Below are 18,967 nucleotides of genomic sequence, written 5' to 3' on the forward strand. Positions count from 1 at the left end.
CATGTCAGTTTAGCATAAGGTTTCTTCACAAGATATAAAATTATTACTTTTTTTTCTTTACAGTTAATGCTTCATATCTAAAAATTCATCTATTGATTAGGAGGAGTTGTCATTCAGAAATTATTTTAATTTGTTTTTAAATGCTGGTTGACTATTTGGTAAATGAACAAGGGCTTTAGTGGAAGTTAATTCTCCACTTTCTGTGCCAAAGTCAGATTTAACCCAGAATAGTGAAGATCATCCTTTCTACTAGTGTTACAACTATACAATTTGCTGTTATTTTTGAACTGGGATGGGTTATTAATAACAAATTTCATAGGTGAATATTGTGAAGGTACTGCGAATATCCCTATTTCCTTCAATAAATGTCTGCAAGGTGATCTTGGATAGGCTCTGGCTGTTATTATGATTGCATGCTTTTGTGCAATGAATGCTTTTTCTCTTAATGATGAATTACCTCAAAATGTGATGCAGTTTGAAAGCAGTGAATGAAAGTGGGCATAGTATGCTAATTTACTTATATGTTTATCACCAAAATTTGCAATAACCCTAATATCATAAGTAGCTGAACTCAAATGTTTCAGCAGATCATCAGCGTGTTTCCAATTTCTCACCAGTTCACACACCCAGAAATTTTGAACATTCTGCCTTATCAACAGATTTCTGATCAAAGTCTATATTTATCAATATTGTTGTGCCATTTACTGCACAGAACTGTATATGTTGTGTTTTCTCAAAATTTAGTGAGAGTCCATTTGCAGAGAACCACTCAATAATTTTCTGAAAGGTATTGTTTACAATTGCCTCAGCTAATTATTGTTTGTTGCATGCGATTACCGCGCATGTATCATTAGCAAAAAGTAATCACACCCAGCAAACAAGAATTAGCTGAGGAAATTGTAAATAATGTCTTTCAGAAAATTATTTAGTTATTCTCTGCAAATGGACTCTCAGTAAATGACATGAGACTTGTATAAAATCTTTTGATAATATTTTCTGGCTTTCTTAATGCAATGGTTTCTTCTTACTACAGGATGGAACAGTACCTGAGATGATCAGATGGCAGTTAGCACACCTGGTGAAGTCCCTGGCATGTAATAATACTACTGTAAAGTCTGCAGAGAGTTTAGTAGAGGTGGTGGATTTAGAAGCAGACACCAGTAAGGTATGAATTGCCCAACTTTTATCCCAAAATGTGTGAAAAATAGTTTTTGTCCCAGAAAATTAAGATTTGTATAGTGGAAATAGATTTAAGATTTATATAGTGGAAATAGATTTCAAAGTGTTCACAAAATCAAAACACAGATTTCAAAATGCTCACGAAATACAACAGTTCAGTATACCTGTGTTAATGAAATCAGTTGTAGTCACCTTGCTACACCAGCATTCATATTCTGCCTCATTTGCAATAGCACCTCACTGGGCACAGGGAATTCAGGGAAGTGAAGCCACAGATGAAGCAGTTGAGAATGTCTACATACACCATATTGTATCTCAGTGTGCCATCCACATACAAGTTATCAGCTTACTGTCGAGTCACAGGATCACATAAAGTGAGCAAAAAACTGTCTGAGGTTGAGGAATAAGGAGCTGCCTTTAGTTAAGCCAGTTACGTGGCTGTGGAATTCCCCCTCTTCAGCCTGTGAGAGTAGTTACACTGTAATGTCCTCTGGACAGGACACATCCAGGTAGTGCACTGGTTCTGTCTCAAGCAGAGTATGGCATCTGTGGTGTCCATATGTTGTACAACATATCTTAACTAAAGTAAAGTTGTTTTTGAGCTGAAGGTTTATTTGGACACTGCTGTGCGTTACCAGTTGTGGTCCTGTTGGAGGTGGTATGACCTTCCTCTAATTTTGAAATTACTTACCCATTCACTAGGACTACAGTTACAATGTGGACTCTGAACCACAGTGCAGCTTGATATTTTTCACATTTGTGCAAATCCTTGTCAGAGTAGGAAAAAAAAAAGGTCAGAATAAACCCTACGACAGTTTGGGAACTGAACTGCAGACATTCGGTTTGGTATTTCGACAGTTATCCACTTGACCACCAAACCACACTATGATATATATCGCTATACCTGGGCAGCAAGTGGTCAGTCTGTCATTCACCACTGTGTTCCAGGTGATGATGACACAAGTGTAAGTAGGAGATGTACTGTGTTTTCAGGGTGGCAACGCATCCGTTGTTTATGTTTATGAGTAACCAGCCACATTACATCAGCTTTCGTGTTATTTCTTCCATTTGTATAATTTTGTCAAATGTACCTTCTTAAAATATATCTAAAAACAAAGAGTTTGGGCAGAGATGTCAGAGGAGGACAACACACCACAGAACACCCACTGGTCTGTCAACTATGTCCCGTATGCTGCTCTTCTGCTCGAGACTCCTCGACTGACATCTTTGCCCAAACTCTTTGCCTTTTAATATGTCTGCTTGTGTCTGTATATGTGTGGATGGATATGTGTGTGTGTGCGAGTGTATACCCATCCTTTTTTCCCCCTAAGGTAAGTCTTTCCACTCCCGGGATTGGAATGACTCCTTACCCTCTCCTTTAAAACCCACATCCTTTCGTCTTTCCCTCTCCTTCCCTCTTTCCTGACGAAGCAACCGTTGGTTGTGAAAGCTAGAATTTTGTGTGTATATTTGTGTTTGTGTGTGTGTCTATCGACGTGTCAGCGCTTTTGTTTGGTAAGTCACATCATCTTTGTTTTTAGATATATTTTTCCCACGTGGAATGTTTCCCTCTATTATATTCGTACCTTCTTAAAATGTAGACATCTCACAGTGTTAGTTTCTATATGCAACAGAGCTAACTTGCGTGCCACAGTGGAGTGTAGAGTGAGTGAATGAGCTTTCAACGAAGGTTGTATGTTATCAGTTTTAAAGATTTCAATTGTTTAAGGAGCGAAGGTAACAACTGACTATATACTAGTGGCTCCAAGTCATTGAAAGGCACATTAGCGAGACTAAGAACTTTGCTATCCTCTCCTTTGACCTCCCGTCCACTAATAACTGTGCTGCTGAGCACCTTAAAAACTGGAGTTTTCACGATCGTTCACAATTTTGTGTTGCGTTGAGGTATGTCTTGCACAGTTTTTAGTGAAGGCATTCAGTCGTGAGGGATGTTGGCAGTCGACCACCCACTCACATTCGTGGGCAGTCTGATTGCTGCAAGAACCTCACAGGCACTTCTAATTTTTTGCTTGTGTCCCATCACTTGTGGACGCACCTGTTAAGTGACTCTTCAGAGAACATTTATTTATTCAAGTCAGAAGCAAATGCAACACACGATAATTACCATTAAAGAAAAAAAAGAGAAAAAAAAAATTATTAAGCTACACTATCATTGCTCAAAATCTTGCAACATCAGTTGCGCTCGGAGTCTCGAGCAGAAGAGCAGCATACGGGACATAGTTGACAGACCAGTGGGTGTTCTGTGGTGTGTTGTCCTCCTCTGTCACAGTTGGTTGTATCCACAAGGAAGTGCTATTTCTGGAGGTTACTTCTGGCTCTTCCAACTCCAGTCCAAAGGCGGGTGAGTGACTCCCGTAGAAGATTATTAACAAAATTGTTGAGTATGCCATATAAAAACAATATTTATAATGCTTACACCTCTGGACACAAAATTATGGACTGTGCTCAGCAAACATCATTTGATCAAAAGTATCCAGGAAACCGTCCGCTGCTCGTGGTCTCGCGGTAGCGTTCTCGCTTCCCGAGCACGGGGCCCCGGGTTCGATTCCCGGCGGGGTCAGGAATTTTTCCTACCTCGAGATGACTGGGTGTTGTTGTGTCATATCTTCATCATCATCATTCATTCCCATTACGGTCGGAGGAAGGCAATGGCAAACCACCTCAACTAGGACCTTGCCTAGTAAAACGGTGCGGGTCTCCCGCATCGTTCCCCTACGCTCTGTAAAGAAGCATGGGACTTCATTTCCATTTTTTTTTTCATCCAGGAAACCACTAGTGGACATTATTATGGGGTGTGTCCACCCTTCATCTTTATGGCAGCTTGAACTCTGCTGGAGACCTTTCAGTGAGGTGTCTGAATGTCTTTGGAGGAGTGGCAGCCTGTCCTTCCTCAAGAACCAAACCCAGAGAAGACAATGGCGTTGGATACTAGGATGTAGTGCAAAGTCAGCATTCTAACTCATCAGGTGTTTGGCTTGTGAGACTCTGGGCAGGCTGGTCCATTTCAGGAATGTTACTGTCCACAAACCATTGCCTCACAAATACTGATTTATGAAAGGATGTATTGTCATCCTGATACAGTTGGTGATCGTGTTCAAACTGTTCCTCTATTGTACATTAAAATGTGTTCATATCTTTCCACATTATAACAACAAAAAGTACCCCCAGAGCAAAAGGCCGCCCCCACCCCTCTCCTCCACCCCCTGTGCCCCCGTACTTCACTGTTGGCACTACACATGATGGCAGGTAATGTTTTCCAGGCATTTGCCAAACCCAAACATTAAATATCAGAAGTAATGTTGAAGTGAAGATTATTCTACTTTGAAAACTTTCACTAAATTGCTGAGAATGGGGTAACAAAATAGATGTTTCTTACATATTTTAAAGTATATCAGGATATTCACATAATCCAGATTTGCACTGTATTGTTGTGGATCTAAACAGTTTTTATATAGTATTTTTTGTTCTTGTTAAAGGTCAAAAGCAACATCAGAGTCATAGCATTTTATGTGAAGTTGTCCAGGTCACCAAGTGGCATATCATGCAATGAACAGTTATACTGTCTAATTTCCATTTCAGTTTATTTTGTATTAATTTGAATAATGACACTTTTGAAATGATTAATTGTTGAAGTTTGATTGTGTTCCATTCTTCTCAGATAACTTCTTGTCTGCCACATTACTCTCTGTTGGCCTTACATAGTTGGAGACTGGTGGAAAAGGCATTTGGCATTGGTGCAAATGGAGACATGCTGCAAAATGTTTCACTCAGTGATTATAAGGAGCACTGCATCAGACTGGAGATGTTGCGTGCATTTTTATGGAAAAATGCCATTGCACTTGACAGCAGTTACCTTGATATTGTGTGAGTATCCAACTGCAGTGCATTCCGCTTCACTTCCTAATAAGGCTCTAAAATTCCAAACTAGTATCAGAGGTACATCTCTCATAAGAAATGCTGATCTTTTCCCATTGAGGCTGCGTGCCTCTTAAATATATGTTGTGAATTGTCTGTTGTTTCAGTTAAATTGGGTACCATTTTCTTTGTGAAACGTGAAATCTTAATGAATACAGTTAGTTGTATTAAGTTTTATAACCAGGTCTTTTTTCCCAACCCAAAAATTATAAAAACTAATGATTGGTGTGATATTTAGTGATCATATTCCATTAATTATGCCACTCAGAAAAAAAGCAACAGGAAATGTCTTGTGATGGTGCCAAATGGTTAGTCCTGCTGAGTTGCTCTTCTATACAGTATCCCATCAAGCAAACCAGTTGCTTTTTTACCTGCGATTGTGCATACTTTAGGTATACACGACTCTGTTTAAAAGAATAGCTTGATGTAGTTATAGGGTGAGCTGTGCACATCTGCTTTCGTGCCTCACAGCTAATTGGCTGAAAATAATAACCAGTAGTTGTGGTCCTGCAGTTAAATAGTCTATGCATTCGCTAGAATTGTGAATTAATAAAATACACAGAAATATAAAAAAAGAGATAAATAAATAATTTAACGAAAGAGGGTTCTGTTGTAGCATCTGTAATTGATGTAGATGATGAAGAATTATGTTGAGAAATGTTTATTCAAGAAAGGATATCCCAAATAAATGGAAAATGCCTGTGCAATAATTAAATATAATATAGACCGAAACTCTCTTCTAAACTGCAGTTAAGTAACATTGAGAACATTATGAGAATGGTAGCAAAATCCACAAACTAGATAGTTAAAAAAGATACGTGAAAACTAAGTCCATCTCATAATCACAGTACATAAAATATTCATCAGTTCAAAATAGTTCAGAGTTCAAGATGATGATTCACAAATTGAGGCACATGATACAAATAATAGTAATGGATAATCCAGGATAGAATGTAACAATAGTATGAAAAGGAAAGTTGCCACTCACCATATAGCGGAGGTGCTGAGTCGCACAAAAAAAAAAAGGACTGTCACATATAAAGCTTTCGGCCAGTGAGGCCTTTGTCAAAAATAGACCCCCCCCCCCCCCCCCCCCACACACACACACACACACACACACACACACACCACTGAGTGTGGGGTTCAGTTGCCGGAGACTGCAGAGAGAGAGAGAGAGAGAGAGAGAGAGAGAGAGAGAGAGTGTGTGTGTGTGTGTGTGTGTGTGTCTGTCTATTTTTGATGAAGGCTTACTGGTGGAAAGCTTTATTTTGACATAGTCTTTTTGTTGTGCCTATCTGCAACTCACCTTTCTGCTGTATGGTGAGTGGCAACTTTCCTTTTCATAATGAAGAATAGTAACCCATACTCTGTCTATCGTCAGTTCTGTGATACAGGCAGAAAGAATTAAAGTTGTACTCTGGAGCACATTTAGACCTTTTGAAATATAAAGTCCCATCAGAATAAAAAAACTCCTCCATGATCGAATACCACTTGTTACCACATGGAAGCCTGCCTCCTTCCAGAACTAATGTAAAATTGTCCAGAATCGTTCCCTTGAGCTCTTCACTTGAAAAAGTCCCAGTCTTCACTTTACCTCTACTGTCTGCTTTCCCATCAGCTGATGAAGACAATTCCCACAAAAAATACAGCATAACTAAGCTTTACAGATTTGTTTTGAGTCAACAAGATCACTTCCCAGACAAAATTAATATGTTAAATCAATATTTAAATAAAGTATAGTTATAAATATTTGGTCACATTGAGATCATTCACAATAATTACAAAAAAAGGGTTGTTCGTAACTAATAGGCTAGTATTCATGTGCATTTGCACCCACGTTACATGACAACAAATTGTTTAAACAATTATTTATGCCTTCTTGACAGAATCATCTTTATTTCTCTTTTCTAGTGTAGCACCCACTAACACGTGTGATTGACCACTTGTAAAATAGCACAGTTTTGTAATAGCACTTGCAATCAACATTTAAGTAAAGTTACTAGCCAAATAGTAACCTGCTCATTACATAAAAACACAAGTATAACAATATGTGACTTATTCATACTGTATTCGTTTGCAGTGTAGTTGTGGAGAATATGACATTCTGATAAACATTTTTCTAGTAAAAAAGGTATAAATATTTCATAAATTAACAAATAAAATAGATACACATGAATGGCTTTCTGGGATGATATCTATCATACTACATATAGTTTCTGGAAATTGCTCGAGACATTTCAAAGTTGTTAATTCAGAGATTCCTTGTGAAAATGTTTATTTGTTTTGAATATTAACATTTGTAATTTTAAAGATATTGAAATATTGGTGAATCCTTGGATGTGCCTCATTTTCCGAGATCGCAGATGTATTCATATTTGGTTTAATATTCTTTTGTAAACTATTATAGACTCCTAAAGAGCTAAAAGAAGCCATCTTTCAGCTTGTCTGACACCCCGCAGTTTTTAGAGCATTGTCTCCTGCATAATGGCCATACGAACAACAGCCATCCAAATTCCCAGCTTTGGGATTTACACATATCTGGTGACACTGCTCGTCCTTGCACCTGGCTCACCTGCGGCAGCCGCTGTGTCCCGCCCAGACGAGACACATTCTCTGCCCTGGGGCCAGCCAGCTTTCAGCTACACAAGCAAATTCACCTCCCCTTATACCAGTTGTAAGCAACTGATTAGCTTGCCTACATATGCGTAATGTTAAAATATGTAAAGTGTACGTTTGTGCAGTTGGCATGAGTGCTAAGTTATTGGTATAGAACCATCTTCGATTATGAACGTTTTTGTGAAATGCTTGTACACTGCAAATTTTATCTTCACTTTTTATTTCTTATTAAATAGTGTTGATATGGACATGCTGTCTCACAGGTATTGGTAATTAAAAAAAAAAAAAATTGCTGTACTTTTGAGGCAAGGAAATTGCTGCTTCCATTAGACTTGTAAATATCAGTAAGCTGACAACAATATGGACAAAATATTGAAATGAAAACAAAAAGAATAAGGAAAGTTGTTAAATGTCACCTTGAAACTTTGGACAAGAGAAATATATAATATTATAGGTGGGATAGAATACACAGGACAAAATAATTTCCGGGAAATTCTTTTCCTTCATTTTTAATTACTGCCAATTACTTGTTTGGGCATGGCATATTCGAATTTGACTATTATATTAGTCTCGTACCTATTAGCAGTGCTGCATTTTACCATCTACTAACTAGTAACATAATGCAATATCATAGCTAAGATATTGTCGGCCAATGAGTTCCAAATTTTATCTGTTGGTGTAGCCAACTTCTTTTGATACTTAAAAAACTAAGTTTCAACATTCCTTCTTCTGACCCTCGTTTTATTGATTATGGCACTTTATTTCTGATGAATTCATTGCTAATGGGGCATTTGTAACTTGACTGCAATATGAAGGGGAGAGAGGGCCGAAGAAATAAAAACAGAGTGATGCAGAAGATTTCAGTAAATCTGGCCATAATTTTGTCAGCTGAGAATAAGCATGGCATAGCTCAAGATCTTTGCATATATTTAGTTTGATGCTAATGACCCACTCTTTTGTATTATAAGCTAACTTAACTTGTATACTTTTGAGAAATTTCTTTTTTATGCTTAACATGCCTCTTGGTTTTTGCTTTCTGTTAGCTTACTGACATTTTGTTTTCAACTATAGGTATTATGACGCTTTAGCTTGTAAAGGAACATTCAGCTGGTTCCTAGATGCCCTGATACATTCAGTGCCAAGCTCAAATAGTCTGCTTACCAGCAGTCTTTCTATTAGTGAAAAGGTTCGTATACTCCATTATTGAAGTGAACAGTATTTTTTAGAATTGATATTTTATGCCATAAAAAAATTCTGCCTCCTTATTTTTTTAATAATTATTGTATCTTGTAGAGCAATATTTTGCATTGTTTTATATTTATTTACTTTCGTTTTTAGAGTTACAGCAACTATTTCATTTTGTAAGTGAGCACAGTAAATGCAGATGGTTTGCTGACAGATACACTGTATATACAGGATGTATAAACTTTTAAGTCACAGTACAATGGTACAATGTAGAATAATAGTTCCTGACTTAATATTTGCAGTGAAATAAAAGTAAAGTGAAATAAAAGTAAAGTGAAAAATAAAAGTAAAGTGAAATAAAAGTAAATGATCTGAAGGCTGACCGATCCATCGTCATTCTTCCGGCGGACAAGGGTTCCACAGCTGTGGTACTTGATCGTCGGGAGTATGTGGCTAAGGGACTGCGTCAGCTTTCAGACAACACTACTTACAAAGTTTGCCAAGGTAATCCCATTCCTGATGTCCAGGCGGAGCTGCAAGGAATCATCAGAACCTTAGGCCCCCTACAAAACCTTTCACCTGACTCCATCAACCTCCTGACCCCACCAACACACCGCACCCCTACCTTCTACTTTCTTCCTAAAATTCACAAACTCAATCATCACGGCCATCCCATTGTAGCTGGTTACCAAGCCCCCACAGAACGTATCTCTGCCTAAGTAGATCAACACCTTCAACCCATTACATGCAGTCTCCCATCCTTCATCAAAGACACCAACCACTTTCTCGAACGCCTGGAATCCTTACCCACTCTGTTACCCCCGGAAACCATCCTTGTAACCATTGATCCCACTTCCTTATACACAAATATTCCGCACGTCCAGGGCCTCGCTGCAATGGAGCACTTCCTTTCAAGCCGATCACCTGCCACCCTACCTAAAACCTCTTTCCTCATTACCTTAGCCAGCTTCATCCTGACCCACAACTTCTCCACTTTCGAAGGCCAGACATACCAACAATTAAAGGGAACAGCCATGGCTACCAGGATGGCCCCCTCGTACGCCAACCTATTCATGGGTCGCTTAGAGGAAGCCTTCTTGGTTACCCAGGCCTGCCAACCCAAAGTTTGGTACAGATTTAGTGATGACATTTTCATGATCTGGACTCACAATGAAGAACAACTCCAGAATTTCCTCTCCAACCTCAACTCCTTTGGTTCCATCAGATTCACTTGGTCGTACTCCAAATCCCATGCCACTTTCCTTGACACTGACCTCCACCTGTCCAATGGCGAGCTTCACACGTCCGTCCACATCAACAAGCAACAGTACCTCCATTATGACAGCTGCCACCCATTCCACATCAAATGGTCCCTTCCCTACAGCCTAGGTCTTCGTGGCAAACGAATCTGCTCCAGTCCGGAATCCCTGAAGCATTACACCAACAACCTGAAAACAGCTTTCGCATCCCGCATCTACCCTCCCGACCTGCTACAGAAGCAAATAACCAGAGTCACTTCCTCATCTCCTCAAACCCAGAACCTCCCACAGAAGAACCCCAAAAGCGCCCCACTTGTGACAGGATACTTTCCGGGACTGCATCAGACTCTGAATGTGGCTCTCCAGCAGGGATACGACTTCCTCAAATCCTGCCCTGAAATGAGTTCCATCCTTCACGAAATCCTCCCCACTCCACCAAGAGTGTCTTTCCGCCGTCCACCTAACCTTCGTAACCTCTTAGTTCATCCCTATGAAATCCCCAAACCACCTTCCCTACCCTCTGGCTCCTACCCTTGTAACCGCCCCCGGTGTAAAACCTGTCCCATGCACCCTCCCACCACCACCTACTCCAGTCCTGTAACCCGGAAGGTGTACATAATCAAAGGCAGAGCCACGTGTGAAAGCACCCACGTGATTTACCAACTGACCTACCTACACTGTGACGCATTCTCTGTGGGAATGGCCAGCAACAAACTGTCCATTCGCATGAATGGACACAGGCAGACAGTGTTTGTTGGTAATGAGGATCACCCTGTGGCTAAACATGCCTTGGTGCACGGCCAGCACATCTTGGCACAGTGTTACACCGTCCGGGTTATCTGGATACTTCCCACTAACACCAACCTGTCAGAACTTCGGAGATGGGAACTTGCCCTTCAGTATATCCTCTCTTCTCGTTATCCGCCAGGCCTCAATCTCCGCTAATTTCTAATTTCAATTTGCTGCCTCTCATACCTCATCTGTCTTTCAACAACATCTTTGCCTCTGTACTTCCGCCTCGACTGATATCTCTGCCCAAACTCTTTGCCTTTACAAATGTCTGCTTGTGTCTGTGTATGTGCGGATGGATATGTGTGTGTATGCGAGTGTATACCTGTCCTTTTTTTCCCCCTAAGGTAAGTCTTTCCGCTCCCGGGATTGGAATGACTCCTTACCCTCTCCCTTAAAACCCACATCCTTTCGTCTTTCCCTCTCCTTCCCTCTTTCCTGACAAAGCAACTGTTGCTTGCAAAAGCTTGAATTTTGTGTGTATGTTTGTGTTTGTTTGTGTGTCTATCGACCTGCTAGCACTTTCATTTGGTAAGTCACATAATCTTTGTTTTTAGATATAAATAATTCATTAGTTATAGCCAGACTTAATTACTAACATAATTATCTTAATTTCAAATATATTTTGTTCTATTCAAGGATGAATATATACCATAAATTATTCACAGTAATTAAGGCTAAGTGCACTTGCTTGTACTTTTTATTGTTACATGTATGCTTCAGTAACACTGATCAGAAGTATTATGAAAAGGATAGATTGCAAACAGCAGCAAGTTAATGACTATCCTAAATTACTATTAACATACTTGTTGTCAGCCAAGGGCAACCATCGTATTGGTAGATACACGTTCCTGATAAAAGTCAAATCCTGTACCTGATTGAACAAACATTAATCATTCTATAAATCAGATCAGTTGCTACTACTCAATGAATATCTTAATAAATTCCTGTAATGAATTTAGTAGCAAAAGAATTTCCTAAGAAGTTGGATTTGCAGAGATCTGAAAAACTGTCATCTGTCTAATTACATTTGTGTGATACTGTTGCCCTTTATGATTAATTCAAAATATCTAGTTACAGCACTTCTGAAATGCAGTAATATTTGATTTGATTTTATGTCTGTGGTGAGATATTTCATGGCCATTGCAAAACCAGATCTTTAGTGGCTAGAAAACCCAACATATTTTTGCTTGCTTTAATAGTTGTGCTTCGGTATTTCTTTATTTATCAAATAAATTTTGCAGTAATTTTGTGTACAAAATGTATGGGAAATATATAAAAAGAAAAGAAGAGAGAAAAAAAAAAAACTAGCGTCCAGGTGACTATAAATTGATCAATATTAAGTTTAACTCTAACTGTAAAACATGGAAGAAAGTAAGTCAGACTTGATAATATTTATTGGTTTTTTCATTCCAGATTGATACCGCAAGAAAGTTTCTGAGGATTGCCGAGCCTCATAGAAATTATACAAACAACCTGAATGGATGTCTTTCTCTTTGTGAGTCTTTTGAAGACATAGTGCAGTTTCACGAACAATTGCAGCAGGAACTCAGTCGCGGAAAATCTACTGTGCAGATCAGAATCACTGCAATGGCAAGCCAACTTTGGTTTGCAATGGGCCAATTTCAGATGTCAATATTTACTCATCTCGGTCTTGTCGATCCTGTTAGGAAGAGGACGATGAAGTTGTCCTATGCCAAGGAAGAGGTATTATGTGTGGTAGTATTTTTGAATACATTTAACTCAATTTTTGTGTCTGTTCATTTAAAATAAAAAAATTGGAAGGAGGAAAGTTGCCATCATTGGCACGATGAGAGTAGGCGGGCGGGGATGGGCAAACAGCTGACGTGCAAGCAGTCTTGCAGCTGGGCTGCAGCACACGCAGCCGTAGTCAGTTTGCTGAGCTCGGATGGCTGGTGGTGGCCAAGCGGGTTGTGCATGTGCAGAAAGTGTGCAGTCAAACTTTCTGGTGGCTTGCCTACACCAACTGCATTTGCCCGCAGGCGAGCTGGAGAGTGTTGGTGGATGCCCGTGCCCGATGGGTCGGCATTGGAACAGCCTGGTCTGGAGCTGAGCATTAGGACAGAGGAGAGCAGGTGTGCTGAGGACTTAGTTCCTGAGTTGTAAAATTTTTTTTTTTTTTTTTGTGTGTGTGTGTGTGTGTGTGTGTGTGTGTGTGTAACATTGATACACGGTATACTTTTATGCATTGAGTCAGGATGACAACTCTAGTTTCATGTGTAATACCTTGGAAAGTGACCTGATCATCTTTGTCAAGTGCTGTGATTGATGATATTGTGTGTACTTGCCACCTGGGCTCAGACACTGTGAACAAAAATGATTAGGTTGTCAGAATGTTGGAGAATCTCTTAACATTGTTTCAGGCACAACTTCCTTCAAATTAAATATGCAGCCATTTTACCTTCACTCGTGTCATAATAGTGCTGTTATGAACAGTTTATTAGTAACTTAATGGGGGGAAATGCTCCAATATTCAGTAAATAATATTTGCCTAATGTTAGAGGAGTTAAATACAGGAAGAATACTTACAATTCATAACAGTTAATTTATTGTGTGTATGAAACCTATAACTGCAATTTTTTTTTTTTTTTTTTTTTTTTTTTCCAAAAATAATTCTAGTAATATGGACTGATCTGTGTCTATTTTCACAAATTTGTATCATGGACTTTTAAACATTTGACATGATATTGAATGGAAAATATTTCTCAGTAACTGGGAAGACTATTTTGTTGTGCTGTCTTTTCGCCTTTCTTCATGTCATGAACTTCTTTGCAACCACACCCAGAATCAATGGAACAAATCAGACAGAGTGTCAGGCCACGTATCACACTAGACAGTTTCCTGCTTTCCTAGGATGTGTCTTCATATTCTACTGGTATATTTACGTTGTCTTTAAGGATTGTAGTGACCATTTACAGCTGTCAGCATTTATAGCAATCACTCTAGAGACCAGCCGGAAATTTAGTTCTACCTCCCTTTGTGACTTTTGTTTTCTGTGCTCCTTGTGTTCTTGCAAAGATATGAAATACAAGAAGAGCTTTACCTCCAAAATTGTTGACAACTTGGTCACTATGTTATGTAACCTTTTTTTTTTCCCGTCCCATTAGGTAGTTGAGCAATGGTTTTCACCATCGTCTTTTGCAGATCAAGAATATTTTAATCAGGACACCGCTTGTATTTCATTGAGCACACATTTAAAAGTGTCATCTTAGTTCTGTGTTAGTAAATACTACTGTATGATATCTAGGGAGATGAAGATAAAACCTATTAGTTCACATGTGAAAACAAACATTGTTTATGTGAATTTATAAGGGCTCTGATTGTCCAGAAACTGAGTGATGCATTTTTATTGTTTCTGATTTTGATTGCACAAAAGTTGTCATCCACATTGTCCATTTGTAATATTCTTATGAAAGAGAAATGTTTTTACTCTTATTTGAACATTGTAAAATCTTTGTCTGCAGTTGGAGTTTGTCGAACGTCTTCTCAAAGCGTTTGAGGTAACAGCAAGACTAAAGAGCCGAAACTGGGAAGTTATTCCAGATGCTGAGGTGCCACCCTTCATTCGTACCTTAAGGCTTCTTAAGGCAATGTTGAACGAAAAATGCACGAAACTTGAACAACAAATATCCACCAGGCCACAGAATGCTAAGCCTTTCACACTTCTCAGGAAGGTATGACTAAAATGTACTGCATTAGTTGAGACTTTTTTTAAAAAGTATGGAGATGTTGTATTGATACTCCTATCAAACATAAATGGGTAACGTGTAAGGAATTCTGCATACCCCCTATAGTTCGCAAAACAATACAAGTATAATGCAAGAAAGTGAAGTGTATGTCTGGTGAAGAGAGTAATGCTCTGCACTGCCATTGTTCTTAGGTAGACTGTTCACAGAGTTTTACAGGCAACATATGATTGGTGCACACACACACACACACACACACACACACACACACACACACACACACACAGAGAGAGAGAGAGAGAGAGAGAGAGAGAGAGAGAGAGAGAGAGATAAAAATCTAACAATGAATGTGAAGTAAGGAACTCGACACACCAGGAGTAACATTGTACCAATGCAAAAGACTTGTTAATAGATGAGGCACTGATTCTAAATTCTCACACCCGCAGTAGAATTGTGGCTGCAAAAATTACAAAACAAAAAGAAACTACATTTTAATTGCAAAATCTTGTAGCAGTAGATGGTGATGAGGCTTTTTCAGCGGTATTTCCCACAATGATTGGGCTGACTGCGTTTCACCTCTTATAAAGTGGTATCTTGTAACTATATGTTTGGTTTGACTCTGAAAGCCACTAGCCTTCGACAGGTCAGTTGCTCATTCTTGTCACACGCTAGTTCGGTTGGGTATTTCTTATTGGGTTTGGAGGTAGTTCACTGTGTCTTAGCCTTTGAAGCCGCAGAGCCTTCTGACGTGCTGAGGCCAGGGCCATATGTTGTGCATCAGTTGTGGATTCAGCTACTGTTAATTATTTCTTTCTATGCCAGGACATCACTGCTTCTTGATATTTAAAAGATATTCAGTTGTTAACTTTATATCCTAAAAGGAGACGACGATGAACAGTTACAGCAGACAGTAAACACGGTCACGAAACAACTTAGCAGCTGGGCACAGAGTAACCAGCTTGTAATAAACAGTAAGAAAACCGTTGCTCTAAAATTCCACAATGTTCCTAACAAGGACATGTTTATCCCATCAGTCTCTGTCAATGACGAACCAGTTGGTAACAGTGCTGAAACCAAATTCTTAGGACTTTGGCTGCAGAGTAACATCAGATGGAATAAGCATATTGAATGTCTCAATACAGAACTGAGCAAAACATGTTATCTTCTTTGTTCATTAAAATCATGCTGTAGTGAGAAAACAGTAATGAATGCATATCATGCGTACTTTCATTCTCGTCTTAGATATGGGGTCACCTTCTGGGGAAACTCTAAAATAGCTAATAGCACTTTTAAACTACAAAAAAGGGCCATTAGAATCTTGTTTGGGTGCAAGCCTAGAGACTCTTGTAAACCCCTGTTTAAGAAATCTGGTATTCCCCCATTACCGTGTGTATACATTATGGAAACCCTTTTGTTCTTTAAATTAAATGTAATAGGCAAGGACCAGAGGCTACAAAAAACTGTGATATACATGAGCACTTTACCAGACAAAACAGGAACTTACATATGACTCAAATCAGCACAGCACTGTGCCAAAAAGGTACTTTTCACATGGGAGTTAAGCTTTATAACAAACTTCCTGAAAACATAAAAGCTATCACTGAGGTCAATACATTTGGAAAATCTCTAAAGTCATATTTACAGCATCACTGCTTTTATTCCATTGAAGAATATTTAAATTTATGAAATGTGTTATATAAATACTTGGTGTAAAGTGTATTATTGTAAGCTTAAATATGTATTATTGTAAGCTTAAATATGTGTTATTGTAAGCTTAAATATGTATGCCTTGAAATTACTTTCAGCCTGTATATTTATAACTTGACTTGTCCAATGTCTTACGCATAAGCTGCTATGTAGACAACAGGACCAATAAAATACAATCTACAATCCTTAGAATCTCCTGCCCAATCTGCATCACAGTAACCTATTATGTGGCAGTTCTCTGCTTTAGAAAGCAGTAGCTTCATGCTCTTGGTACCTTTTGGGTATCCATAGATCCTTCTGACTGCCACCAGCGTATCCATGGATTATTACAAAAGTAGCTGACAGTTCATATCGAGTAAATGAGGTCAGACCTTGTTGCTATATGAACCAAGACTATTGCTTCATGATAGGGTATGTTCTTCATAACTTCTTGCTTGTATTCTGTTTTTGGACTCATATCGAGAGTGAGCACCAGGTTATCGTCCACTGGCGTAGATCAGGTTACATTTTTTTTAATCGAATCTGTTGAGAATTTGCTGTACATAGTGCATGCTCCATCCACAGACAATGTTTTCTGTGCTTCCTAATAATTTGGGTATGTAAACAGTTAGTAGCTTCACTGAGCTGGAAGATTTCTGGTAGATTGTTTTTGAGGAGATCATTCTCTCCTTGTTTGTTACTGAAAATTAGCATGTTGTCCACACAAAGAAATGTCAGAACCTTGATTTTTGCAATAGTCATTGTCATGTTTTTGAAGTTCACATTCAACTGTGTACCGTCTAATTTCAAGTTTGTTTGTTTGTTGTTGTTGGTCCCCCCCCCCCCCCCCCCCCTCTCCCCTGCCCAAGTGTCATTCACTCTCCTCAAAACTGGATCTACTTCTGTAGTATTCACATAAGTCTCTCCAGGTAAGTCAAGAAAGCTGTATCAGCATCTACAGGGTTATTACAAATGATTGAAGCGATTTCACAGCTGTACAATAACTTTATTATTTGAGATATTTTCACAATGCTTTGCACACACATACAAAAACTCAAAAAAAATTTTTTAGGCATTCACAAATGTTCGATATGTGCCCCTTTAGTGATTCGGCAGACATCAAGCCGATAATCAAGTTCCTCCCACACTCGGCGCAGCATGTCCCCATCAATGAGTTCGAAAGCATCGTTGATGCGAGCTCGCAGTTCTGGCACGTTTCTTCGTAGAGGAGGTTTAAACACTGAATCTTTCACATAACCCCACAGAAAGAAATCGCATCGGGTTAAGTCGGGAGAGCGTGGAGGCCATGACATGAATTGCTGATCATGATCTCCACCACGACCGATCCATCGGCTTTCCAATCTCCTGTTTAAGAAATGCTGAACATCATGATGGAAGTGTAGCAATTGTAAACGGTAAGGCTTCTGCTTTAGCCTTTTCCGTAAGATTTTCCAAACCGTCGGCTGTGGTACATTTAGCTCCCTGCTTGCTTTATTCGTCGACTTCCGCGGGCTACGCGTGAAACTTGCTCGCACACGTTCAACCATTTCTTTGCTCACTGTAGGCCGACCCGTTGATTTCCCCTTACAGAGGCATCCAGAAGCTTTAAACTGCGCATACCATCGCCGAATGGAGTTAGCAGTTGGTGGATCTGTGTTGAACTTCGTCCTGAAGTGTCGTTGCGCTGTTATGACTGACTGATGTGAGTGCATTTCAAGCACGACATAACGCTTTCTCGGCTCCTGTCGCCATTTTGTCTCACTGCACTCTCGAGCGCTCTGGTGGCAGAAACCTGAAGTGCGGCTTCAGCTGAACAAAACTTTATGAGTTTTTCTACGTATCTGTAGTGTGTCGTGACCATATGTCAATGAATGGAGCTACAGTGAATTTATGAAATCGCTTCAATCATTTGTAATAGCCCTGTACATGATCAATGTCAAGTTCACGTTCATCAGCCACAGCGAATAAGGACCTTAATGATTATACCTGATAACTGGTGCATATGTTTCATCCTAGTCCAAGCCTTGCTTCTGAGCATGACTTTTTCTGGCGAGTTATGCTTTGTAGGGTACAATGTGGCCTTTCAGATCTGTCTTAGTTTTGACTACCCATTTTGCATTTGTTGGCTTCTTGTCTGAATGTAAACTGACAGACACCATGTGTGGTTCTCTTTACAAGATTGTAACTCTTCTTCCATTGCCTTCAGCCAGGTTTCAGCATTGTCTTCCAGTGAGATGGGATTGGCTTTAGTTGACTGTTTAGCCCAATAAGTAATCACGTCATGTAGCTTCTTTAACTATAAAATGCTTGATGACCCTTCAAACAATGGAAAATCCAAGATAGAATATAGCGACTCAGCATCTCCACTATTTGATGACTGTTCATATTGACTCTATGTGCAGCAATTGCTCATTGTCATCATTTGCATTATCTGGGCTTAATTCATAATTGCTGCCAGTGTGCAGTGATTGATGTTATAGTCTCAGGTTCACCTTTTTTTCTAGCTCAGTTGTTGTTCTTGCATTCTGTTTCTGTTCTGTGAATAGAATGAACAATCGGTTTGGATCCTGTGACTCGATTTCTTCTTTATACAGTATAGAAGCACCTTCA

The 18,967-nt window shown here is 39.3% G+C and overlaps 1 protein-coding gene across 1 annotated transcript in view; it reads left to right on the forward strand.

The window, feature by feature from the left end:
• The window catches only part of LOC124711323 (midasin-like), a 128,124-nt gene that overhangs the window by 85,060 nt on the left and 24,097 nt on the right, over positions 1–18,967 (forward strand). Inside the window, exons 11-15 of the mRNA XM_047241341.1 lie at positions 1,034–1,165; positions 4,859–5,064; positions 8,803–8,917; positions 12,381–12,671; positions 14,450–14,659. Coding sequence (XP_047097297.1) covers positions 1,034–1,165; positions 4,859–5,064; positions 8,803–8,917; positions 12,381–12,671; positions 14,450–14,659 — 954 coding nt within the window. The remainder of the gene's footprint in view (positions 1–1,033; positions 1,166–4,858; positions 5,065–8,802; positions 8,918–12,380; positions 12,672–14,449; positions 14,660–18,967) is intronic.

This window comes from Schistocerca piceifrons, chromosome 8 (assembly GCF_021461385.2).
Source record: "Schistocerca piceifrons isolate TAMUIC-IGC-003096 chromosome 8, iqSchPice1.1, whole genome shotgun sequence".
Classification (NCBI taxonomy): domain Eukaryota; kingdom Metazoa; phylum Arthropoda; class Insecta; order Orthoptera; family Acrididae; genus Schistocerca; species Schistocerca piceifrons.